Here is a 26,214-nt window from a genome sequence, read left to right on the forward strand (position 1 = left end):
CTGCTCTATGGAATGTTGATATTATTTACTAAATTAACCCACGTCACATTCGTTTTTAAAATAACAATTAGTTATCTTGATATTTAATCTATTTCATCACAATTATTATCACATCATATTCATTGTCATCATAATAGTAAATTAAACAACAATGTTTAACAACTGTTAAGCTCTTGTTGTGCTAATAATTGATTCTAAAGACCCTATCCCAAGGAATCCTCTATTTTATAAGGAAAGCTATTAGTCTATCTTTAGAGACAAAGAATCTAAACACAAAGTGGTTAACCTCTTCCTCCAAGTATGAAACAATGCCCACCCTGACCCACTCCCACCAGTCACAGAAGTCCCGAGAAGGAAGTAGCTCGGACAAGATGTTTGAGCAGTTCATACTTTTTGTGTGTTCATTTGTCCAGGACCAATCTTAAATATCAGTGTATGACAGGCCATGGAGACCCAGCAGGCCTTCCACAGGTGCTTGGGGTCTACATCAGAGACAGCAGGAGGAACAGAGGATGTGGGCCAGAATAACAAAGGGAGCCTAAGCCGGGTGGATGGGAGGCCAGAGCATGGGACTCCTGCCTTCTGGGGCAGAACTCCTTTCATCATGTGACATTTCACCCCAGAGCAGCCCGGGCATCTGGAGGCTGCTAATGGGACATCCTCGCCAGCCTGTTCCAGCCTGTTCATGGCTTAGACACAAGCCCAAGTCAGGGGCCCATGGATCTCAGAACTGAAATCTGTGTGAGTTCCAATCAATCTTTTGTTACTAGCTATTGATCTCAGATCTTTGTCCCGATGACAGGAAGCTGACTGACACATGCTAGTAGAAGATAAATGAGATATCATTGAGGAATCTTAAAACTGCACAAAACCCGTCCCTGTAAAGTCAAATTCATCTGGTGCCTGGATGCTGCCCCATAATCTGCCTGTCACATGTAGGTAACTTGTTTTTGTTTCTGGCTACCTCATCCCTGTGGCTCCAACTTTGCAGTTGCTCATCGATTAGATCTGTACTGGCTAGAGCCTCTTCAACCTCCCCCCACCCTGCCCCATGTGCATACAGAAGAAAGGGAAGCTGTGCCATCGACCATGAAGGTGGAAGAGGAAGAATAATGTTTCAGCCTCTTGAGTGAAAGCAGAGAGATGTCACTCCTATCATGTCTGCTGCAGCCAAGACGAGGGGAACCAGCAGGTTCAAAGGAACAGAGAGACAATCTAAAGTCAGCATGCATGAGTACCACCAGGCACAGAAGTTGGCTGGATATCATCATGGCTACTAGTGGGCTGTGTTTCACTTACCTCCACGACAGACACTGTGAAACACAGGCATTCTCATTACATAGGTCTGCAAACACAAGAAAACACCCCAGTGATGTTTTAAAAATCGTATAGCCTCACTCTTCTCTCTCATCCCATCTCTCTCTGCAAGACAGTGAATTAATAAGATAAGTCAGGAGTTAGGACCCAGAGAGATGTTTTTAGCCTCACAAGACCTGACAGCTCACTGGGCATCAGTGAAGTGCACTTTAAAAAACCCACACCGACGGGAGGTGACTTGTGACTATTTTCATCAGGCAGCTGGTCACGATCCCCTTGGGTTGCATCGAGGCTCTGAACCACTTGTATTTTGATTTTTTTTTGTTTTGTTTTGTTTTTTAAACCCTGCTTCTTTCCAGTTGGAAACACTGAGCTTAAAAGGAAATCGTCTCTCTGAAGCAGACGTCATGACAGGCTTCCTACGGGTCTTCTTGGCTCTCAGTGCCACTCTCTCAGGTAAGATCACCTTAAACTAAATGTCAACTGCAGGTGTCTGTTTCTTCACAGGAAGGAAAACAAACCTGTGGGTCATGGTATTATTGTAAAAGTCAGAGGTTGATCCCTTTGAGCTAACCTTTAAAATGTCCCTCAGATGGAGAACTCCATGAGATCTCTATAAACAAACTGCTAAAGAACCCAGAGCTTAAGTACGGTTTAAGGCTTGCTCATTTACTGCATGTTGCTCTTTTGAGTCATTGTGCCTCATGAACTGAATAGACATAAAAGAGGGAAATGTTCCTCAGTGCGCTGGATGTTGCTTCCAAGACTGTTAAAGTGCTCAGCTGAAATTTACTAGGTGGACATGTTTATATCGTGTCTACTAACAATTGCTAAGCCTCTGTATAGATATTTAATTTTCTACAATATATCCCATGGACCTGTTAATAATTTAATACATTTTTGCAAACTAGGAAGTTTTATTTATTTCAATACTATCATAAAAATGTCTGTGTGATGTCTTGCAAATAATAAAAATGATAATCAACTTTTGGATGTTCAGCATACATCTGACTTTTTTTTGCCTTAATTTATTACAATGTTTCTTTTACTATGAAAGAATTGGTTCTTACAATGCACTTCCTAAGGATAGTTAGCCATTAGCAAATAGAAAACTAAATGTATGTTTGCCATGTGATCAATGGAAAAAGGAATTGTTGATTTGACAAGGGAATTAAAAAGAGGTAAGGATAAAAATACAAAGGGAGGGGCCAGGCAGTGAGGAAGGTACTCCTGAGTTTTGGAGGACAGTGGTCGACTACATGATAGCTTTCTGGGATTTGGAATAATTTAATTGTTACAAAACTTAGAAACAAAGATGTTTTGTCATGAAGATCTTGGGAAGTGTTGTTCCATGAGTAATTTGTCTTTATTTCTCAGTAGTTTTGTTTTTATTTTTGTTTTTTTGTTTTTTTGCCACATTTGATTATTACAACTTTTAGGCTGAGAGCTGAACTTGTAGAGCTAAATCCTACACTTCAATATCATAGGCTGTGAGAATCACACCGACACGGCCTTACACACCTTCAGAAGTCACCTTCCACCATGCCCACACTCCAAAGCAGGCAGAGCAACATCTAAGGGCAGAGAACACCAAGCTCACTCCCAAATGCCACCAGCTCTGTTCTCTGAAAAGTCTTGCAATCGTAATGATAATCAACTTTTGGCTGTTTGGCAGATGATGAGTGTTCATACATCTGACTTTTTTTTTGGCCTTGATTTATTAGGATACTCCTTTTACTATGAAAGAATTGGTTCTTACAATGTACTGGTTAGCGAAGATAATTAGCATTAACTCTAGGTCCAACTATGCCTTGTCCTCTGTGCACAGTAAATAGTCCATCAGAAAACTGAAATTGGAAGAGAACCTGGTACTTTTTCTCCCGTGTGGAGGTTGCAGGAGTGTGAACCTGTATTCTCTGTGCGTATGTTTTTCATAGATCATGATAATAATCCAATAATCCCGAACCAACCTCACTCTGAAACCTCGGGAGCCAGTGCGATCTACTTAGATTTTTGGATGGACCCTCCCCTTCCTTATGTTACTTCATTTTACCCCTCACTGTAATAATATTCAATTACACCAGTTTACTTTTCAGATGACACTGGATACCCTTTCATCTTTTTTTTTTTTTTTTGTACCTTTGGGTTTGGTAGATAAAAACAGTTGCATATTACTGTGAGACATATTTTATGTTCATTTTTCACATCTGAGTGCTTGTGCCTGTTCCCAAAGAAAGGAAACTCTGGCTTATTTGCCTTCCCAGCCCTCTTCCTATGGGATGGTGTCTGTTTATTCATTTAATGAATATTTATTAAGCATCTGCTGTACCCTGGGAATACTTCCAGGATGTGTGGATGCATGAAGGAATAGAGCAAAGTCATTCTAATAAGCTCTCAGGCTTGGAAGAATCCATTAAATATTTACTCTTCAGTTTCACCCTGAGTACCAGATCCACACGTTAGCAGAAGGGACTACCATTCCTGTGGCGTAATAAAAGAAAGGAAAACAAAAATACAGCCAAAGACATCAAAAACATTGTATCTCTCAATCATAATTGTTGGAATTATTCAAGTATTAAAACTTTTTCAATCAATGCTTTTCTCTCAGAGTTGAAGATCACCAAAGATGACATCTTTAGCAAAATCATATTGAACCATGGGAAGTTTCACTGGTTTTCTTGTCAGTTATACCTCAGAATGAGTGAGTTTGTCAAACTCTAATAAAAGGAAAATCGGTATGGGAATAGGAAGAGAGAAGGGGACCTGGTGGTCTGAGACGAGGAACATTTGTCATGAATAAAAAACCTAGAAGGGAAAATTTCAAAGGAAGAATTCTGTCTGAAGCTGGCATTGGGCACCAGTGGAGGGCTGTGTCCAAGGAGTGACCCATTAAGCATTCTCTTTTATAATTCCTAAACTAAACCCAAAAGGTCTCAATTGGTGGACCATACTCTGGGGCTACTGCAAGGATGCCAAGATTCCTGCAAGCACAGAGGAGTCAAAGCAGTCATCTACCCCACCCTTACCCTACACAAGCTTTGCTCAAGACGAAGATTGAATCAGGTCCAGATATCAAGCCTCTCACTCTGGGTCTGGTATCCATTGTGGTTCAGCACAGATCTGCCGGATTCTCATTTTAATGAGGGAGGGATTTGGCAAGGGTCTTGTCACTCTGAGCCAAGAGAAGCATCACCTCTGGTGCACATCCCAGGCTCCAAATTCCTGGGTATATAAAAAGCAGCAAGAGGCAGAGAAGCCCCCTCTCTGCCTCTGACCTTGTGTTCTCTGGCTCTGTTTGTTCCTTCCACTTCTAGTCCTCTACCTGAGAATTTACCTGTCTGCATGCAAATATATATATATATATATATATATTCCCCCCAGGAAAAAACGGAGAGTGTGAGTAGAGAGACAAGGAACAGGAGAAGATGGGAGAGACTAGGGATTGAGAAAGCTCCATCAGGTGGCAGGTCTCTACTCCTGCTGCATTGCACACATCCAACAGATGCTCAAGGGATGGTTTCAAAGTAACTAGAAAAGGGGAGATAAGGATTTCATTTGAAGCAGGACCATTCTCTCCCTGTAACACCTTCTATGTCTACCTCCAAGGAGAAAGATTGCAGATTGACACCTCCACTAGAGAATCTCTGGGCAAAGTGATGAAGCCCAGTGGTCAGACATCAGCTACAGAAGGGAACTTCCGAGCAGACTATGAAACACCAGAATGATCTCCTGAGATCATACAGATATTGTTAGTTTTAGAATGTCAGACTCTTCCAAGCGCTAGGCTGCACTAGACAACAGGGTGTTGCTTAGCATTTTTGAGCCTGCAGTAAAATGCAATTTGTGAGCATAGAATGTTTATTTTTATCTTGCAGTTGGATTTTCTAGTCTATGATCTTCTTTAGGGATTTTGGTGAGGCAGCAGATTGTGGCAGGAAGGGAGACTTGCGGGGGACTGCTTACATTATGAGTCAGAGTACAAAAAAAGAAAAGGATTCCAGTATCTTATAATTCCCTCAAATGTACCCTTCAGTACCTTAAAGATCTTCCCTAGGCTTCTTCTTAAAGGTTCCAGTACTTTTCAATACCCTCCACCCAACACATGGGTCTTGGGGCCATTGAACGTCTAGACCACAGCAAACAGTAAAGCACACTGGAAACTGCATGGTGTCACCAAACATCAGAAAGAGCAATACTAATGAACATGTGTTTCAGAATCAAGCTTTTGAGATAGAATGGTCTGACTCTGCAGTCTGAAGATCACCAGCTGCTGTTTGTTTCCAGCCTAGAGCCAAGCAAGTCGCTTCTCCTCTCTCAGTATCACAGCATCTTCACCTTACAATGCAGGGTTTGGGTTAGCATGGAGAGTCTTTTTCTGCACATTCTGGCATCTCTATCATTTCCCCTTTCCACCGTTCGCCACTGACACTGAATATGGGAAATACAGCCTTCCTAGAGGAGCCAAGCCAAGCTCTCCTGGCATCCCAGATCAGCTTTTTGCCTTGCCAGCGGACAATGGAATGTCTATTAGAGTGTTGGTCTTGAACTATAAATGTAAAGGATGAATCAGTTTGCAAGACAGAATCCCTTCCTTCCTTCCTTCCTTCCTTCCTTCCTTCCTTCCTTCCTTCCTTCCTTCCCCTCCCCTCCCCTCCCCTCCCCTCCCCTCCCCTCCCCTCCCTCCCTCCCTCCCTCCCTCCCTCCCTCCCTCCCTCCCTCCCTCCCTCCCTCCCTCCCTTCTTTCTTTCTTTCTTTCTTTCTTTCTTTCTTTCTTTCTTTCTTTCTTTTTTGGTTTTTTGAGTCAGGGTGTCTCTATATAGCCCTTGGCTGTCCTGGAACTCACTCTGTAGACCAGGCTGGCCTTGAACTCAGTATTCTACCTGCCTCTGCCTCCCAAGTGCTGGGATTAAAGGCGTGCACCACCATGAGAATTCATTCATTTCTGAAATCTTCTGTAGTTTTGTGTATCTGGGATCAGTGAGCCGGGGCCTCTGCCTGTCGTAGAATGTGACCACTGCTAATTCATTTGTTAGCTCATCATACGTCTGTCATTAAATATTTATCAAGGCTATAGTTTCAAAGAATCAAATATGCCCATTGTCATTAATATTTTATTTTAAAAGGACAAATCATTAACTCGTCTGGGCTCATCTTCAGTTCCTGCTATAGTTACTAAGGCATTTATTTATTTTTTAAAAACTTGTTTGCTTTGGTGATGAATTTTGCTTTAGTCAGAACAGACTTGTCCCAGCCAGCTCCAGCTGCCATAACACAATAACTACTATAAGTTGGTGATTTTAGCAGTGGGCAATCATTTCTCCCAGTCTTGAGGCTGAAGTTCACGCACAGGGTTGAGAATTCCTGGTGAGAGTGCCCTTCTTGGAGGGCAGCTATTTCTTCTGGATCCTCCCATAGCCCCTTCCTCTGTTCCCCCTCCTTAGAGGCTGTATCTTCAAACATACTCACCTTGGGGTTGGGGGCTTCCAAGTATGAATTTGGGCCACACAAATGTTTAGTCTACTCTAAGCAGTACAGATTTGTATGTTACGGGAGCCCCACCTTTTAGTAAATACAGTGTGAAATGTGTTTTCTTTCATGGAAGAGCAGAGTCATACATTACTCTTGGAACCAGATGAAAAGCAAGACCTGGATGTCAGCATCTTAGACTTTACTGCGCATGATACCTTATTTCCCTTCAAAAGAACTGTAGAAATGTTTTGAACAGTTTTCTGGATGGGCCTGAAAAATTAAAGGACAAGGGACTGGCTTGACCTCAGTGAGACCTATCGCATCCACATAAATATTCTCAGGGCATAGGGTTGTTTGAGCTAAGAAACATATGGAGTGTGGAGTATGGTGTGTGTGTATGTGTGTGTGTGTGTGTGTGTGTGTGTGTGTGTGTGTGTGCACATGCACAGACATATACAGGACATTACTCTGTAGTTATTGGCATTCCTTGAGTGTCTCAATTGACCATTTGAGACAACATCATAAGTAATTTGTGCTAGTTGGGCTAAACTAGACTTAGAGGGGATACTCGGGGAGTTCAGCAGCTTAGTCAGGTGGTGCCAGTGAGAGGTGAGGGAGACCAACCTCTCCCTGGAGGTGGGCAGGTGCTTTACAGGATGGTTTAAGTCACTAATGGTATTAATTGCATGTTCTTCATCTGATTAGTGTAAGCAGTACTTCTGATGTCATTCTTGTAAGTAAGCAAAGATGCTGAAGGGTTGGACAAGCGAGATGGTCCCGTGGTTAAGAGAACTTACTCCTTTGCAGAGGACCCCAGTTGAATTTCTAGCACCCATGTGGTGGCTCACAAGCCATCTGTGACTGCAGCTCCAGGGGATTGGAAGCTGTCTTCTGACCTCTGTGGGTACCAGGCTGCTTTCAAGTACTGCACATATGCATGCGCAGGCAACACACACACACACACACACACACACACACACACACACACACACACACACACATGAGAAAAATAAATCTAAAAAATAAAAAAAAATAAAGAAGATGCTGGAAGACAGGGCAATTTGTCTCATTACTTGGTAGCTGCAGGAGTTTCCCTTGCTGCTCCAGACATCTTGAACCAAGGTGATGTCAGTCAAATGCTAGCCACTCTGGTATTATCTACGAGAGCAGATGCTCAATTACTAGTGAGCACGAAGCATGATTACGCACTCCAATACATGGCAAGGTGGGTTCAGGACAGAGAGGAAAGGATCCTCAGAGAGTGTTCCCTACAGTGGCCTTAGCAACCACTAGGTGGAAGGAACTAAGAAGAAGGAAGAAAGGACAGAAGGAAGGATGGATGGAAGGAAAGAAAGAAGGACAGAAAGATCATGAAGGTAGCTAGGGAGAACCTTCTAGAGATGAAGAGTCCTGACATGTGCTGAAAGAAGCATTTTGGCCCGAGAGACAGAAGTGAATTAGGGATGAGGGCTCAGAAGGAGGAGTTGGTCCTTAGGAAGGGGTTAGAAAGCAGGGAGGTGTGGTAATTACTGCTCCCCCCCCCCCCCCACACACACACATTTGAGGTAAACCATCTGGAGACTTGAGCAAGAAAGACCCAGTCCTCATCTGGTTTTATTTCATTGAAAATTGATTTTTTCTCATATAATATGCCCTGATTATGGTTGTGCCACCCTCTACCTATTCCTCCCAGTTCCACCACCCCCTTCCATCTAGATCCATCCTCTTTTTTCTCTCATTAGAAAACAAACAAGGTTCTAAGGGATATACAGCAGAATGGGACAAAACAAACAAACAGAAGCAAAAGGGCCCAAGAAACAGGTATAAATACAGAGACCCATGTGTTCACTCAGGGATCCCGTAAAAACACAGAACTGGAAGCTGTAATCTACATGAAAAGAACACATAGAAGGGAGGAAGAGAGGGAGAGGAGAGGAGAGAGGGAGAGGGAGAGGGAGAGGGAGAGAGAGAGAGAGAGAGAGAGAGAGAGAGAGAGAGAGAGAGAGAGAGGGAGGATAAAAAATGAAGAAACAAGTAAAAGCCCTGGCACGCCATTGTTTTTGCTTTCCGTTGGCCGTCAGAAGACAGTCATGTAGCCTACTCTTAAGAACAGTTTGTTTCCTAAGGGAGACTGCCCTGGAAAAGACTGAATCTTCATTTGCCAGTGTTTATTATTTGGAGATAGCGTCTGGGTTAGGGAAGGGGTCATGTAATCACTTCTCCTTTCAGCTCTAGGATACATCTGGTGTTACCCTGTGAAGGTCCTGTGCATGCTGCCTCAGTCTCCATGAGTTCATACGTACATCTGTGCTTCTCTGTTTAGAAGGCCTTGATTCCTTGGTATCCTCAATCCCCTCTGGCTCTTATACTTTTTAAAAACTTCTGTTGATTCTTTGTGAATTTCACATTGTAATCCCAATCCCCCTCATCTCTCTATCCCTCCATACCTGCCATCTGCCCTTGCAACAGCTTCCCCCAAAGAAATTATATCTATATCTATATCTATATCTATATCTATATCTATATCTATATCTATATCTATATATCTATATATCTATATATCTATATATCTATATATATCTCAAGCCAACCAACCAACCAACCAACCAACCAACCAACCAACCAACCACAAAAACCACCTTGCTGTGGAAGCTTCAGTATGTCACCCACACAGTATACTCTTTTGCCCAAAACAATTTACTTGCTAGTAAATGTTCATTGCAAAAGGTCACTGGTCTGGTTGGAGGCTTCTAGCTTCTGCTATGCTATCAATAATGTATCTTCACCAGGACTTCTCTGTTAACCTGTTTTTGTCCAGTGTCATGGAGATCCTGCAACTTTGGTTCTGCAGGACCAGCCCCTTCACATGCTCCTGCAGATGGAGTAGATGTTGGGGAGCGTCAACTGAAAGGCCTGGATCTGGACCTGGTTGATAGCTGAGTTGGTCAGCCTGCCAGCTCTCCTGTTCTCATGCTGCCAGGCCGGCTCTCCCACTTTGCCCACGAAAGGGGCTGGGCCAACTCTCCTGCCTGCAGCATCTGTCAAAGGGCAGGACTGGCTATTCTGTGTTCATGTCATCAGGGGGGCAGCTCTTCCACAACCATGCCACCAGGGCCAGGTCTTCAGCACTGCCCCGAAAAAGGGACAAGGGGTGGGACCAGCTCTTCCATGCTCATGCCCCCAGGGCTGGCCCACCTCCATCTATGCCACCAGGACCAGCTCTACTTTGCTGCCTAAGCAAGGTGTGGGTCAACTCTTCCAGGTGCTGCAGCCAGTGAGGGCCAGGGCAAGTTCACTGGAGTGCTGGAGTGCCAAAGCTAGCAAGGGACAGGGCCAGCTCTCTTGTTGTCACCCAACAGGGCCAGGTCTCCTACACTGCTTAAGTAAGAGTCAGGGCCAGCTCTGTGCAGCCTTTGAATATCAACATGGCCCCAGGCGGCAGCCTAGATCAGGCACATGCACATCGCCTTCGGTGGTAACGTGGACCAAGGATGCTGTAGGACCCAGACATGACTTTCGGAAGCAACACAAGCTAGGGCATCATGATAGTCCAAGCTGCTCACACCAGGTTGTCTTTCACCACCCCTTATTTTCCAGTTCTGTTTCTCTTCACAATGCACAAACCATTCTGCTTCTTCTTCTCTCCTGTTTCTCTATCACACACTTGCTCATAGAGAACAGAGTCTGTAGCACATCTATCCTGTCCCTTCTCACCATCAGAGTCTCTGTTGAGAAGTCACATGTAATTCTAATAGTTCTGCCTTTATATGTTAGTTGGTCTTTTGCAGCTTTTAATATTCTTTCTTTGTTCTGTTTGTTTAGTGTTTGTTTATTATGTGCCAAGGGGACTTTCTTTTTGGTCCAGTCTATTTGTTATTCTGTGTGATTTGTGTACCTTGATAGGCATCTTCTTTAGGTGAGAGAAATGTTCTTGCATGATTTTGTTGAAAATATTGTTTTGTGCCCTTTGACCAGGGTCTCTTCTCCTTCCTCTATTCCTATTATTCTTAAATTTGGTCTTTTCATAGTGTTTCAGATTTCCTGGATTTTTTTTTTGTCTGCTTTTTCATTTAACTTTTTTTTTTTGACCAAAGTATCCATTTCTTCTGTCTTGTCTTTAGTGCATAAGATTCTCTGTTGTAATTCCTAAGTTTTTCAATTCCAGATTTCCTTATTTTTTTAAAAAAAATGATTTTATTTATACTTCCAGGATTTGAATGCTTTTATTCACTTCCTTCCACTGTTTGTATTTGTATCTTCACAGATTTCTCTAAGGCACTTATTAATTTCTCCTTTAAGGACCTCTATCATATACATGAGGATTATTTTAAGGTTCTTGTCTCGTGTTTCAGCTATGTTGCAAATGTTGTATTTCTCAGGGCCTGCTCTGGGATGGTTGTTGGGCTCCAGTGGAGACATACTGTCCTGGCTGTTACAGATTGTGATTTATGTTGGCATCTACACATCTGAGTTTAGGATGATTATAATTCTAGGTGCTGATATCTGGTTGTATGTTTGTTGGGTGGGTGTTTTGTTCCTTGCTTTATGTAGCCCTCGCTCATTCTTAGGAGGGTGTGGTGGCTGTGTGTTGCCTGGTAGGAAATTCTTCTGGGACCCTGCTAGGTATAGGCACTGGGGGTTACAGGTAGAATGTGTTTCTAGGTATTCAGAGCTACACTTAGAAAGGGGATGGGCTAGAAAAGGGGCACTGAGGGGGTCTACAAGAGGGCAGAAAGCTGGATATTCCACCAGTGTCTACTTAGTCCCTGGGAATGGGGGTAGAAAAGGAAGAGAAGCCACAACAGGAAGTCTGCTACAGAGCTGGGGATGAGAGTAGGGAATGAGGTATGGGAGAAGGGGGGGAATGAAGATCTGATCTGACACTTGCCTCCCTGTCTCTCTGTTTCCCTGGCTGGCATGACTTTGGATTTCTCAGAGGATGCCTGAAGAGTTGGGTGCTGGGACAATGGAATGAGTCAGGAGGGAGGTTAGAGGAGAAGCTCTGTGTGCTGTGCTTGAGATGGGGGCAGAGAAGAAGGGTAGGCCACAGTAGGTGTCTGCTACTACAGAGTTGGCATGAGACTGGGGGATTGGATTTGGAGGGGAGATGGGAGAGGCGAAGATCTGTTCCTCATCTGGTTTTCAGTGCTAACTTCTGGGTAGTAGGCAGGTCAACAGTCGAGAGAGAGAGAGAGAGAGAGAGAGAGAGAGAGAGAGAGAGAGAGAGAGAGAGAGAGAGAGAGAACAACAGCAGAACGCAGGGATCCAGAGTTTGTGCCAGGGTGGCAAAGGGTTGGAGTGGGTTGTGGAGATGCTGGGAAGCCATCAGGGTGAGGTTTGTTTTGAACTCTGGGGTGGGAGAAGAGGAGCCATGCAAACAGCTTTTGCAACCAAAGGCTCCAGGGAGTCTCCATATTCGGTCCCCTGACATTTCCCGGAAGCTTTTTGGTCCCCGCTGCTCTGCTTCCTTGCTCTCTCTGCTTATTAATACCAGCTGAAGCACTAAAGTTCCAGAAGGGCAAGTTTTAAATGAGTAAACCCAACTGTAAGTTCACACTTCTCACTGTTGCTCACATTAATGCTTTTACTTTAATGCATTTTGTATTCCTACGGAGGCATTCTTGAGTGGAAGAAAAAGGGTGAGGCGCAGCTTCAGCTATAGTCCATCTTCTTTCATTATTGTCTTAAAAACAATTTTATTTATTGTTGACAGATTCATACATCATATATGTATTTTGGTCATATATTCCCCCATACGATGTCCTTTGTTCCCCTCCCACACCCTCTGCAGCTGTTTTGCCAGCAGGATCCACACCCGCCTTCATGTCTCTTTTTCTTAATAACCCTCTGAGTTTAATTAGGGTTGATTGCATTGCATGGATGTTGGGTCATGGACAACTTCTCAGTGGTACCGTCTTGAAGAAAAATGACTCTCCAATTCCCCAGCTGGTATTAACTCAGATAGGGACAGGGCCTTGTGAGGCCCTTCCCCATATATGTTGAAACACATTAAAAAAAGATAAGTAAAATTTAATATCGCATCTTCTCTTTTTCTCTTTGTATGACAGATTTTGAAAAAAAAGTCAAATTATTGCCACATAGCCTCCTCTCAGTCTTAAAATATATGTCTTGTTAGAAAACACAATCCTTGTATTTTACCCATTAATATTAACACTTATAAATTATTAATTAAGACAATATCTAAGAATACTTTAAAGGTTAGAAACTTGGAATCTTTTCCCAAGAGAAAAATGCAAGGTATCCTTTTTCTTCAGCCTTTTTGTTTAAAAATTTAAAATTTATTTGAAACATGATGACATCATTCTTCTTCCTTCCTCTCCTTCCTATGGCTGTCATGTTGTTTAACACACACACACACACACACACAAACACACACACACACGAGTTAGGTGACTTTTGTGTGGGTAACCACAGCTCCTTTGAGTTCATGTGTACAAAGGCATGATGTAGATGTGTTGAGGGAAATATTAAAAAAATGATTGGTCACGTTCCTGCTCTGCGCCTCTCTGCCCCAGTGGCCTGGCCAGCCATGCATTGGCAGGCGATGGCCAACCTGTTTTATCTCGTAGAGACTCTGACTCAGAACTCCTCAGTCTCTCCACCCAGCTTACTAGGTTTTTACTGATGGGTCACTACCACACCAACCCCATGGTGCTTCAAATTCCCCGTGGCCTTTGTGGTGCACATCTGGCAAACCCACGCTTGGCCACCTTATCTTTCTCTCTTGATCCCAGAGGAGCCACCACATGAAGGGAAATGCAACACAAACTTAATTCAGAAACAATGGTAATTCAATCTCTGGGTGCAAAGACTAAAACTTAATCTCGTAAGCCTTATTAAAACCTGATTTTTCTGTAGGCGAATCTTTGTGGATCCACCATGATAATGGGAAACTCTATCAGCTACATGTTACCCCTCTGCTGTCCCTGTCCTGTTCCAAAAAGGAACCTAACTGCTTCCTCTCTTCTTCCATCCAACCCGGAAGTCCCGCCTACCCACCCAGTGATTGGCTCCTTTATTCATTAGGGGATTGGTTCACAAGAAGCCACCTGAGTAAGTGACACATTCCTCACTCCAGAAAGTCTCTTCCAGGAGAGCAAGCAGCACAGAGCCATTCACAACATAAATGGGGTAGATGTTCAGAGGTCAGAATTTCACGGCACTTCTCCCCATCTTTTGCCTCTTCCATTTTTTTTTTCTTTCTGATCTTCCCTGAAGTCCCTGGACCTTGATGAGGGATAATATAGATGTCCCATTTAGTGCTGAGGAATCATCAGTTATTTGTACCTGTCGTGATTTTCTACATTGACGTCTGCCCACTGCACAAAGAAATGGCTCCGATCAAGGCAAGGAGTAAGAGTAAAACATGAACTTAGACGTAATTATGTGGAAGGCTGTTGAGCTTTTGGTCTTGCTGTCGATTGTAGTGCTAAGTGCAGGCCCCCAAGACCCGGAGTCTGCACATATATCTGAACGATGCCATGTGACCCTGCTCCCAAGTTACTTTTGATTGCTAAATAAAGATGCCAATAGCCAATAGCTAAGCAGAAGAGCTATTGGCAGGGTTTAGGATTCCCAGGCTTGAAAGAAGATGAGGAGAAAGGAAAGAAGCCACCATGGGTTAGGTGAGTCATGAAAACATGGCCCTAAGAGCTGGCCAATTGGAGCTAAGAGCAGCCCAGATGAAACATAGCAAGTAATAACCCGGGTTTATTGATAGGGAAGTAGATTCTAATAGCAGAGAGGATGGGTATCTGCCCAACTCTTGTGCTGTTTAAGGCTTATTGGAAATATAAGAGTTGTATGCATCTTTTATCTGGGAACTGAATGGTCAAAGGCGGGATAGAAACCCTGGGGTTGGGATTAAATAATTTCTACAACAGAAAGCAGCCTGCTAGCATGTCTATTCAGCAAAACTCAGTAGTAGATTCTGTGCTAAGACCTGTGGAGAGCTAATTAAACTCTGCTTACATCATTTAACTGCCTTTATGATCCAGAGTCCCAAAGTCTACCCCATTCCTCAAAACCAAACCAAAACAACACACATAACAAAATCAACCAACCACCACCACCAAAGCCAGGGTTAGGCCTGTCACAATAATAGCCTACCCTGCACCCCTACCCCCACCCCCCGAGTTGCACTTCTCTATTAGTGGCTTTCCTAATGCTGTGATAAAACAGTGACCAAGGCAACTTAGAGTAGAAAGGCCTTTGTTGGGCTTACAGTTTCAGAAGGGTAAGAGCCCACTATCATCACAGCAATCATCACAGCAGGGAAGCCAGGCAACAGGCAGGGTGAGAGCAGAGGTTGAGAGCATACAGGAAATGGCAACCAGGAATCAGAAAGCAAACAGGAAATGGCAGGAATCTTTGAATTCTTAAGGTCCATCCCCAGTGACAATGTTCCTCCCGAGACCACAACTCCTAATCTTCCCAAACTAGGCCACCAACTGGGAACCAAGTATTCAAACACCGGAAACTATAGGGAAAATCTCAATCAGACCACCATAATCATGTAATTGTGGTAGGCAACCAATTCCAATGGCGATAGCCTCTGCTGTTTTGGGGCTGCCCAAGTTTGCTTACTATACCAGGACAGAACGTAACTGGTGGAGGAAAGGGTTTATTTCATCTTACAAGGCCGTAATCCAACACTAAGAGAAGTCAGGACTGGAGTGTAAGGCAGGAACCTGCAGGTAGGCACTACTGCACAGACCAAGGGGGTATGCTGCTTACTGGCTTGCTTTCCATGGCTTGCTCATCCTGCTTTGTATCCAAGCCAGGACCACCGGCCCAGAGGTGGTACCACCCACTGTGGGCTGAACCTTCCTATATCAATCATTAATATAAAAACAAGCCCTGACAATATTGCCTCTAGGCCCTTCTGTTGGAAGCAATTTCTCAGTTGACATTAGTTTGTATCAAACTGACAAAAACCTAGCCACCCTATGGGATTTCTGGGGGCCTCCTTGACCAATAACTCATAGGGAGGTGTCACCCTCCTGAGAGATTTTTATTTCGTTACCGATGGCTTTTGGGAGCAGCATTATCTATCCATGTAAGGAATCTTTATTCAAACTCCTTTAAAAAAAAAACTATATTCTAAATTTGCTTACAAAGCCACAAGGCCTTTCATACATTCTCCCTTACTCTGTCCTCTTTCTCATTGCCCTACCCTATCCCTACTTGAGCCTCTCCACCCACTCTGCCTTAAGACACCTTTTCCCTGGTCTCATTGGTCCTTTCTAGTTATCTCACCTTTGCAGGAAGTCCAAAGTCAATACCTGAATCTAAACATTTGAAGTTAGAATCCATATATGAGGAAGAGAAGATGTATTTGTCTTTCTGGACATGGTTTAACCTCAATATATTTTCCAGCTTCATCCATTTTCCTTTGCATTTCATAATTTTATTTTTCTTTACAGCTGAGAAACTTTCCAGAGTGGACAACATTTTCATTATCCATTCATCAATAGATGGGCATCTAGGTAGCTCTCATTTTCTTGCTATTGTGAATAGAGCAGCCATGAACAGGATATCTCTTTAGTAGGACAGAGTTCGTTGGGCGATTGTCCAGGATGCATGGAGGTGGAGCATATAGACATTCTATTTTTAGTCTTTTGAGAAACTTCTATCCTGATTTGCACGGTCAACCCATCTTTCCGAGCCTCAGTCCACCCTGAGAGCAGTTATGTATAACACCTTGAATTCCTCCTCAGTTAGGGAACTGCCTGTGGAGACCTCACGTATCCAAAGGGTGTTGTCTTCTTTCCTACATCCAACTGACAATCTCTAGATTTGGTTAGTAGACTTGGAGTGAGCCATTTTGCCTGTGATCGTTGGCCATTGTGTGTGCCTCTGTGGAATCAGAGTCTTCCTGGGTAAAGACAATTCTACAGATTTAGTTCTTATAGGCTAGCACAGGATATTGAACATTCACAGAGAAGCTGAAGATGCTAATTGGGATCTCATTGCTTTAGGTTTGCCAGCACATGCTTGAATATAAAACAGTCTTCCTTATAGTAGACCACATTTCTATGTTGGTACTCCAATCGAGGCTTTAGTTTTAAGTCAGGACCATTTAGGGGACTTACATATTGAGGAGCTTGTAAGAGTTCTTCCTGAGAGCTGACCAGGGAAGAACTTCCAACAGAAGCCATCATTGGGAAGAAAACAAGAAAACAGACAAAGGGATCTAGTGGGTGCTCAGTAAAGATACAACCCTTTCCCTGGTTTACAGTGCTTGTGTGAAAAATGAGTGTCTGGTGTGGGTCAGGCCCTGTTCTGAATGTGGAGTGTGGTTACATGAAATAGATGCTGTCTGTGTGTGTCAACTCGAAGTCTGAGGGGAAATAATGAGAACATGTAAATATTCATATAATACACACATTATAAAGCTATACATATACAACACATCACATATGATGGTGATACATACATGTATACAATAATATACACATATTAAGACTGTTGCACATACATATGTGTATTTATACAACATATATACAAGGCCAACATGCATATACAATGCATATACAATGATAGCATATATATATATAATACACACAGATGCACACACACTCACACACACACACACACACACACACACACACACACACACACACACACAATCAACTGAAAAGATAAAGGGTAGATCCATGGTGCAATGAAGGAGCCAGGATGTGGGCAACACACAAGAAGGTGGCATTTGTGGTGAGACTTGAAGTGGAGGGTAAGGTGGGAAGCTATGGGTGACACTTCAGAGACCTATGCGTATACACAATGACAAGAAGTTTCTGGAAAATCTTAGAATCTGGTTTTGTCAGTGTGGGACAGGGAAGTAGCGTGCAGGTAGAGAGTAGAGTTCAGAGCACCTTGCTTCAGAGCCTCTGCTGAGTTGGCCCATGGGAAATGGATGAAGGCTTCAGGTGTGGGACGCTGAGCCTGCTCTTCTGCTGCTCTTTTAATTCAGGTTCCTGGGTGACTCTCACAGCCACTGCGGGACTCAGCTCAGTGGCTGAACATGAAGACGCACTCCTCAGACATTTGTTCCAAGGTTATCAGAAATGTGTCCGCCCTGTGTTGAATTCCAGTGACATCATAAAAGTGTATTTTGGATTAAAGATATCTCAGCTTGTAGATGTGGTGAGTAATCCCGGGCCCTGGGATACACACATGCCTCAACGGGTGTGACCCCAGACATTTGTCTTTCCCTGTCACGGACACTGACATTTTATAAATAGGCTGTGTTGAACGGAAATCTGCCCCAAGGAGCCAGCGACATGTCCAGAGGAAGGAACGATAGGTCATCCCATGCCGGCACTGTAGGAGTCTTGGGCAGAGGGTGGAGCCGGGAGAGAGAACAGACTGGCCCCTGGTAGGAAGCAGGGGGCAAGGAAGGGTGAAGTCCAGGGTGACAGGTGAGATCCCAGCTCCTTGCTGCCAATGCACTGGCTGTCAGGGCTCCTGCACCTCTAGACTTAGTGGTTCTCAACTTCCTGATGCTGTGACCCTCTATCATAGAGTTCCTCATGTGGAGGTGACCCCTGACAATAAAATTATTTTCATTGCAACTTCATAACTGTAATTGTGCTATGGTTAGGAATACTAATGCAAATATCTGTGTTTCCTGATGGCTTTCGGCGATCCCTGTGAGACAGCGGTTTGCTGTGCCCCCCAAGGGTCGCGACCCACAGGTTGAGAACCACAGACCCAGAGGCAGCCGATGGCAGTGCCCTGTTAGGGCCACTTGCCTGCCAGGGGACGATTCCTCACTTTCCCTGAAGTCATCCACACCTTTGCACCTCTGCTTACTTTCTCCTTAGGCTCCTATTTCTGCTATGTCTATGTTTGGAGACACCTGTAAGCTTAAATTGCCCAAATGTAGGAACTCATTCTACTGTGGTCCCCGAAGCCCTGGAATTCTTCTCCCATGTGGCTCAAGCGTCTGTCCTTCCTCTCCACTCTCTAGACAGGCTAAATAACCCAGACTTCCTTCTGGAAAATTATACATAGTTTGTCTTAGATCCAGCTATAATTTCCTTTTTTGTACCATCAAAAGACTTCTGAGTTGTTCAGTTGCTGCAAGTATCCCCATAATGAATTACTGCTTGATTTAATAGGTGGTTTCATTTGAGCAAAATATGCAGAATGCTTTAAGGTCACATAACATTGACTTGTTCTTAAGTTTGGAATCTTTTGGGTTTTGAACGCCTCCAAAAGTAAGACTCAGGATTCTTCCTAATAAAAAAAAATCCAAAAAATTTGAAACCCTTCACTTTCATCCTTTTTAATGGACAACTATTAAAATTCTTTATGAGTTCTTTGAGGGCTTCAAACAAATTGCTGTGATACTGCCTCCATCTGTCCTCAGATTCACCTCCTAACCCTGTTCACCCAACCCTAAACCCTTGAAACAGCCCCCCCCCCACACCAATTTATGATGCCTAAATATTCTTGGATCTGTGCATCATGGGTGGTTTCTCCAGAGCTACCCTCTTGGAGAAAACCATCTCTTCATCTCACACAAGCTAACAACAGCCAGCAGTTCCACAGCTAGGAATGGAATTTGCTGCCCGTGCCCACCTCGACACTGGGGTTTAGTCTTCCTTGGGCTTGCACAGGTTCTGTGCATACCACTGTAACTGCTATCAGTTAACTTGTGCAGCTACCCTGATGTGTTCTGGAGACTCTGTTTAGCGTATGGCCTTTTAAACTGTCTCTTTCTTAGGATGAAAAGAATCAGCTGATGACAACAAACGTGTGGCTGAAGCAGGTGAGGACCAGTTCCAGGCTGTGTGTGCCAGCCAGCCCAGGCTGTGACCAGTCCCAGGCTGTGTGTGCCAGCCAGCCCAGGCTGTGACCAGTCCCAGGCTGTGTGTGCCAGCCAGCCCAGGCTGCACTGACATTTGCTTTCTATTTACACACGCTGCCATCTGGAAGTTCTCTAGAAACCATGCTGGATTCCTTAAGGCAGGACTTAGGAATGCAAGGGAATGGTCTATTTTAACTTCAGGTGTGATCACAGCAGAGCAGCCCTGTTACTGTGTGGGTATGCATCTTCCCGTGGCGCTGTTTCTCAGGGGTGGGGCAGCATGGGGCAGCGGTGACACTGGACAGATGGTGACCAATAATGACTTTGAGAGTCTGCTAAGTGACGGGTATTGTGCAAGATCTTAGGCGACTAGGGAAGATAAAACCCAGCCCTGTCTTCAAGGAGACAGGAGAGGGCTAGTTACTGTAAGGTGATGAACATCATTAGTAAGTTTGTATAAGGCTTGTGATTACATGAAGTTACCACAGAGATGGGGGGAAAGTCAGGGAATGCTCGAAAGAAGAGCAGATGTCTCACATGGGTGTCAAGGTCAAACACAAGTCCCACAAACCAGGTAGGAGTGGGTTTTGTGAACCACATGAACAGTCTCCCCAATCATTCTCATGACTTCACAGTGCTCTCTCACACCTAAGCAAACCAATGGAAACTCTTCCCAAACATTCCGGCACACCTTAAGAAAAACGAAGACTAAAGCACTCAGTTCTCTCCCTTTCTCCTTTGCTTCCCGTACTAGCCAATGAGGGCTCCTCCCAACCACTGACCTGTACAAAGCATAACTGTCACACGCACAGGGCTCCCTCTAGCTGGACCTATTTTTATTCTATTGATTTTATTTTGCAGACTTGTTTGTCTTTCTTCTTTGAACTCTCAGAACGTAATCAAATCCCCCGGGACCATAAATATCTTATCAGCAGACTTGCTGAAACCACACGAGGAAGGGCAATGTCATGACCCCTTAGATTCTGCACCACCGTGTTCAAGGTCCAAATGCATTTCCATCCATTCACCCTTCTTTATTGCTTCCCAGCCCCTTCCCACACACTACTCCACCACCCTCTCCCTGCCCTGCCCCACCAGCCACGCCCTGACACCTCATCCATCCCATTTCAGCTGTAAGCATTGTCTCCTCAGAATGCCCACACCATCTCTTTTCCCAGCACCATCTGCAGCTGGTGTGAGTTAGTCTCTGAGAGTTCACAGTTCTGGGGACCACCACTGCACTCAGTACCACTTAACAGGGCATATTCTGTGATACAATGAAATCCCAAGCAAAGTAAGTTCTGGCAGCTGCTTAGTTTTACATCTCTATCTGCCCCCCCCTTGCCCCCATTGATCTTGCTGCTGGAGGGCAGAAAGTAAGAACAATTATTCTGACTTAGAAATACTCCCCTGGGGGCTCGCCTCAGTTCCCTTTGAACAGCGTTTCTGAAATGCTTTCATCCTTTACCCTTTTTTTTATTCAAGAAAATTTAGGGGGTTCTTAGACAAACCCACATTAGCAAGCTGAGAATCTGTTAGTATTCATGGTCTGGAGGGGTGAAAGTGAAGACTTTACATATAGCTTCATTCAGGTCACAGGAGCAGCGTCAGACTTTGCTCTTGGCTTTGAGACAAGATAGTTCAGTGGCCACAAACTCATGACCCTTCTGCTCCCCGAGTGTTGGGATTATAGGCTTGGACCACCATGCCTAGTATGATTTTATTTTGAGTCTGATAATTTTCCCCCTTTGTCTCTAAACAATTTTCTCTGAAGATATTGTTTACCATCCATCTTGTAGTTCAGTTTAGTCTGTTCCTTGTCCCTGGGACAAAAATCTGTTCCCCGTGTGTATGTGTGTGTGTGTGTGTGTGTGTGAGAGAGAGAGAGAGAGAGAGAGAGAGAGAGAGAGAGAGAGAGAGAGAGAGAGAGGAGAGGAGAAGAGAAGAGAGAAGAGAAGAGAAGAGAAGAGAAGAGAAGAGAAGAGAAGAGAAGAGAAGAGAAGAGAAGAGAAGAGAAGAGAAAGAGGTTGATAAGTGCCAATAAAACTCTTTTCTGGAGAGCAAGTGCATTTTGTAGATGATAAAAATGCTTATTGAGTCAGGACAAATAAAGGCAGAACACACTTAAATCAACAGATTACTGAAATGACTGAGTTCCACCTGAATCATACTGTTTAGAAATAGTAGAATTATCAAGTTTTACCAGCCAGTTTATATGTTAAAGTTTGACCTAAAGCTCATGGTACATAAAAAGAGGGCTCAACTGGTCACTTGGCGGGCTTTGGGCTTACAAGTTTTTAATTCTGTAAGTCTTTTCATAAAGTTTTAATTTTAAAAGTTTTTCATGTTTTATCTTTCCCATTCCTCAACTCAAGTTGTACACACAGCTAACTGTTTTTCATCGTAGAGACACCTACATCTCTCTTTACTTTTGAGTCAATAAGGTAGTCTAAAATATTGTTGCTTTGAAAGACCTTAGTTTCTGAAGTAGTCAAAGGTACTGCAAATTCAGCACAAGACATACAAGTTTAGTAAATAGAAGAGCAGAGTGGAGCAGTATTTTGTTGTTGTTTGTTTTTCAAGACAGTGTTTCTTTGTGTAACCCTGGCTGTCCTGGAACTAGCTCTGTAGACTAGGTTGGCCTAAAATTCACAGTGATCTGCCTGCTTCTACCTCCTGAGTGCTGGAATTAAAGACATGTACCACCATTGGCCGGGCCAACAAAGTATTTTAAAGAAAGCCTTATTCATTGGGCTGGAGAGATGGCTCAGTGATTAAATGTGCTTGCTACTCTTACACATCAGCCAGGTCTCTTCCGGCCTCTGTGGGCACCTGCATATGTGTGGCATACACTATAGACACACACAGAAGTAAACATATAACTCTTTTAAAAAAGAAAGCCATGTTGCTTTAGGCACAAACTGGTTTCTAATAACATCAGTCTATGAAAATTTGACTACAGAAAATCTTTTAGGTACATTTACATTCAAATCCCTTTCAACATTATTTAAACCTAGACAAAACTTATTTTATATTTTTAGATTAAATACTTCATAGCTTTATGATTTAAAACACAGTGTACATTCTATTTTTTTGCCAAATCCCTTCTCTTCATATAGGATCCAGCATATTCAGCAGAAGTTTAGGTTTGTAAGAAAGCAACTCCTCATGAAGACTCAAGGATAAAGCAATCTTCAATTCTTGCTCTTCCTGCTGGTAGCTTACAAGAGCACATTTGCGAGCAGCCCCAAATATCTTGCAGAAGAGCTAAATCTAAATTATTTTTTGATGGGATGTAACAGATTAAGGTCACCTGTCCACATGGCTAAACATGAAAAGCATAATGAAGCCTTAATCGCATAGGAGCAACTTTGGGTTTTAGATAAACCAGAGCTCCTCCAACCCCCACCCCTAGTTCTAGAGTTAACTCTTAGGTGCCTGCATTTGAGCGAAGCCTGGCTTATAGAGAGACCTTGAATAACTGCTTTAAAGTTTTAGAAGAGGTAGTGGCACATGAGGGACAGGAGAGTCTTAGCCAGCGGTGCCGCACTGACTATCTCACCCTCAGCAGATCCAGGCAGAGCGGGGAATTTTATTGTGAACAGACTTCTCAGTGACCAACGAGGGGAAAGTAAAGAGAAGCAAATAAAAAATGTCAATGTGCGTGAACATTTCTGAGACTCGGACTCTCTGATGATTCTGAGAGTCTCTCAGAAGGACGCAAAGCAGTCACAAGGACGGAGTTGTGTGTGCTCTTACAAGTGGAGTTAAGGAAACAGAGAGAATCTCAAGAATGCTGAGAAAATCTTATAAATGCTTTAATTAGTCTGGCTTTTAAGTAGCTAGTCTTCTAAGCAGGCCTTCTCACAGTTATACAGTATTTTAACTATTTCAGATTCTAAATTGCCAAAGGCCATGTCTCCCTTGTTTAAAGAAGAGAGATGTCACGTTTGCTGAGATCCTACTATTTATCAGGAGCTTCAAGTTTATTTATTTATTTTTTTAAATTTTTTATTAGGTATTTAGCTCATTTACATTTCCAATGCTATACCAAAAGTCCCCCATACCCACCCACCCCCACTCCCCTACCCACCCACTACCCCTTTTTGGCCCTGGCGTTCCCCTGTACTGGGGCATATAAATTTTGCGTGTCCAATGGGCCTCTCTTTCCAGTGATGGCCGACTAGGCCATCTTTTGATACATATGCAGCTAGAGTCAAGAGCTCCGGGGTATTTTATTTTATTTTATCTTTTTAAAATTTATTTTATATATGTGAGGACATTGTCACTGTCTTCAGACACACCAGAAGACAACATCAGATCCCATTTTAGCTGGTTGTGAGCCACCATGTGGTTGCTAGAATTGAACTCAGGACCTATGGAAAAGCAACCAGTGCTGTTAACTGCTGAGCCATCTCTCCAGCCCTTATTTTTTAAAAATAATACTTTAATTTATTCTTTGAAGACTTCCTATAGGAGCCTTATGTCTTGGTCATATCCACTGTTCACTTCCCACTTCAACTCTGGCCTTCCCCGCACACACGACCTCTTTGAGATATATATAGTCACTGAATCCAATTACTATTGCCTACATTTGCACTGTATCGGGCCATCCACTGGGGCATAAGCAATGTACCATAGCCATACTGAAAAGAAGAGAAAAGTTTCTTTTCTTCCTCCAGCAGCCATCAACTGCCAATGACTCCCCACCTCCCCCAGCTAGGAGTAGAACCTCAATGGCTCCTCCCCCTCCCACCCTAGAACTTTGTTTAAAGATAACAAACCAGTATTTGTTTAAGCAACACACAGAAGAAAATGCCAGATATAACTGGACATGTGTCCCTTGTGCCCCAAATAAATCCATATAAGCTGCAAAAATAACAGGAAATAATACAAAAGACAGTGTTACATCAGCTTTCTACACCAAACCATGCCTTCATTTCTTTGACTACATTAAATCCAAAGCAAAATATTATAGGTTTATGCTCTGAGAAATTCATACTTGTGTACAGTGTATTTGATTTATATTCATTTTCCATTTCCCCACCCTTTGCAGGATCCCCTGACTCAGTGTATGTTTTTATTCTTATAGCCTTTTTGTTTTCTATAACCCTGAGTCTGATTAGTGGTACCTGTGTATCTATATTATAGACATGGGTGTAGGGCTATCCACTGGAGCAAGGCTGGCCTACTAGGAACTGTACCCCTAAAGAAAACAGATTCTTTGTCCCTTAGCAGCCATCACTGTCATTAACTACTGAGGTGGGGTGGGAGCTTGGTTATCCTTTCCCCGTTTATACAGGAACACCAACTGGCTTCATCCTGAGCACATATTGTGCCAACAACCACAGCTACAATGAGTTCAGGAGAGCATCGTCCTGTCATGTTCAGAAGACACTGTTTTGACCCTGACCTCTGGCTCTTTCACTTTTTTCGGTCCCCTCTTTTGTGATGTTCCCTGAGCCATGGGTGGGGTGGCAGGGTTTGGGAGAGGTTGATATAGATATTTTATTTATCACTGGCCAGTCCTAGTCACTTATTCTGAACACTTTGAACAGTTATGAGTCCGTGAATTGACCACTATTTACTGGAAAAAAAAACTTTGATCGAAGTTGAGAGTCTCACAAAGATATGGGTATAAACATAGATATTTAGAAAGCGATATTTTACTTTTGAAGGTATCATACATATTTAAGTATTTTACCATCCAATTAAGTCACCCATCTGCCAATTCCTGATTTTTTAATGACTTAGATGGCATCACTGTTCTCTGGGAAGCCTCACACTAGTGCTTGAAGAAAAAAATTAAACGTATGGAGCCCAGAATATTAAGGACATAATTTAAAATGCTAATTAGGAGTTTACAAAATCAATTTAGATAAAGTATAAAAAGTTAAGTCTCTGTCCATTAGCACTTTATAAAGGTACCATTAGGAATGGTCAACAGAGCGAACCCTTTCACAGTAACAGGCCAAGATCATACGTTCCCATTGTCAAGGGACTTAAATCTCAATAGACAATCCTGGAATAAACCGAATGAGATGGTTATTAATTTTTAGAAAGGATTTCACTGAGTAAAGCAAGTTGGCTTACTTTACCAAGTACTGGGACTAGAGACATGCACCTCCCCACACAGCTGTGGCTGTTTGTTTGTTTGTTTGTTTGTTTGTTTCTTAAGAGAAAAGAGGAAAAACACAAAGCACGAATCGATGCCCTTTGAGATTTGACTCTTCACTGGCTGGTACATGGGCATGTGGAGGTTCGGAGGCCAGGCTGGCTTACGATGTATCCTGAAGCAGGGCTGAATCCTAGAGAGGATACCACGTTTTAACCTGGGTGAAAAATTCTTTTTGTAACAAAATGATGGGCTGGTAAATTGAAGAAATTGGTATTGAATTTTCAGAATAAAGTTGCTGCATACCCATTTCACACAGGAATGGACAGACCAAAAATTACGATGGAATCCCGAAGACTATGGTGGAATTAATTCGATAAAGGTTCCATCGGAGTCGCTCTGGCTGCCTGACATAGTTCTCTTTGAAAAGTAAGTATCTTAAAAGAATACCGCATTGGTCAGACTAACACCAGATGCA

At 43.2% G+C, this 26,214-nt stretch overlaps 1 protein-coding gene across 3 annotated transcripts in view; it reads left to right on the forward strand.

The window, feature by feature from the left end:
* Positions 1-1,466: 1,466 nt before the first annotated feature.
* Chrnb3 (cholinergic receptor, nicotinic, beta polypeptide 3) overlaps positions 1,467-26,214 on the forward strand; it is a 31,020-nt gene continuing 6,272 nt past the window's right edge. Inside the window, exons 1-4 of one of the 3 annotated variants that reach the window (NM_173212.4) lie at positions 1,467-1,773; positions 17,780-17,952; positions 19,538-19,582; positions 26,056-26,165. In NM_173212.4, coding sequence (NP_775304.1) covers positions 1,725-1,773; positions 17,780-17,952; positions 19,538-19,582; positions 26,056-26,165 — 377 coding nt within the window. In that variant the 5' untranslated portion in view covers positions 1,467-1,724. The remainder of the gene's footprint in view (positions 1,774-17,779; positions 17,953-19,537; positions 19,583-26,055; positions 26,166-26,214) is intronic. The other 2 variants (NM_027454.4, XM_030243231.1) reach the window with 2 other exon arrangements.

Source organism: Mus musculus, chromosome 8, assembly GCF_000001635.26.
Source record: "Mus musculus strain C57BL/6J chromosome 8, GRCm38.p6 C57BL/6J".
NCBI lineage: Eukaryota > Metazoa > Chordata > Mammalia > Rodentia > Muridae > Mus > Mus musculus.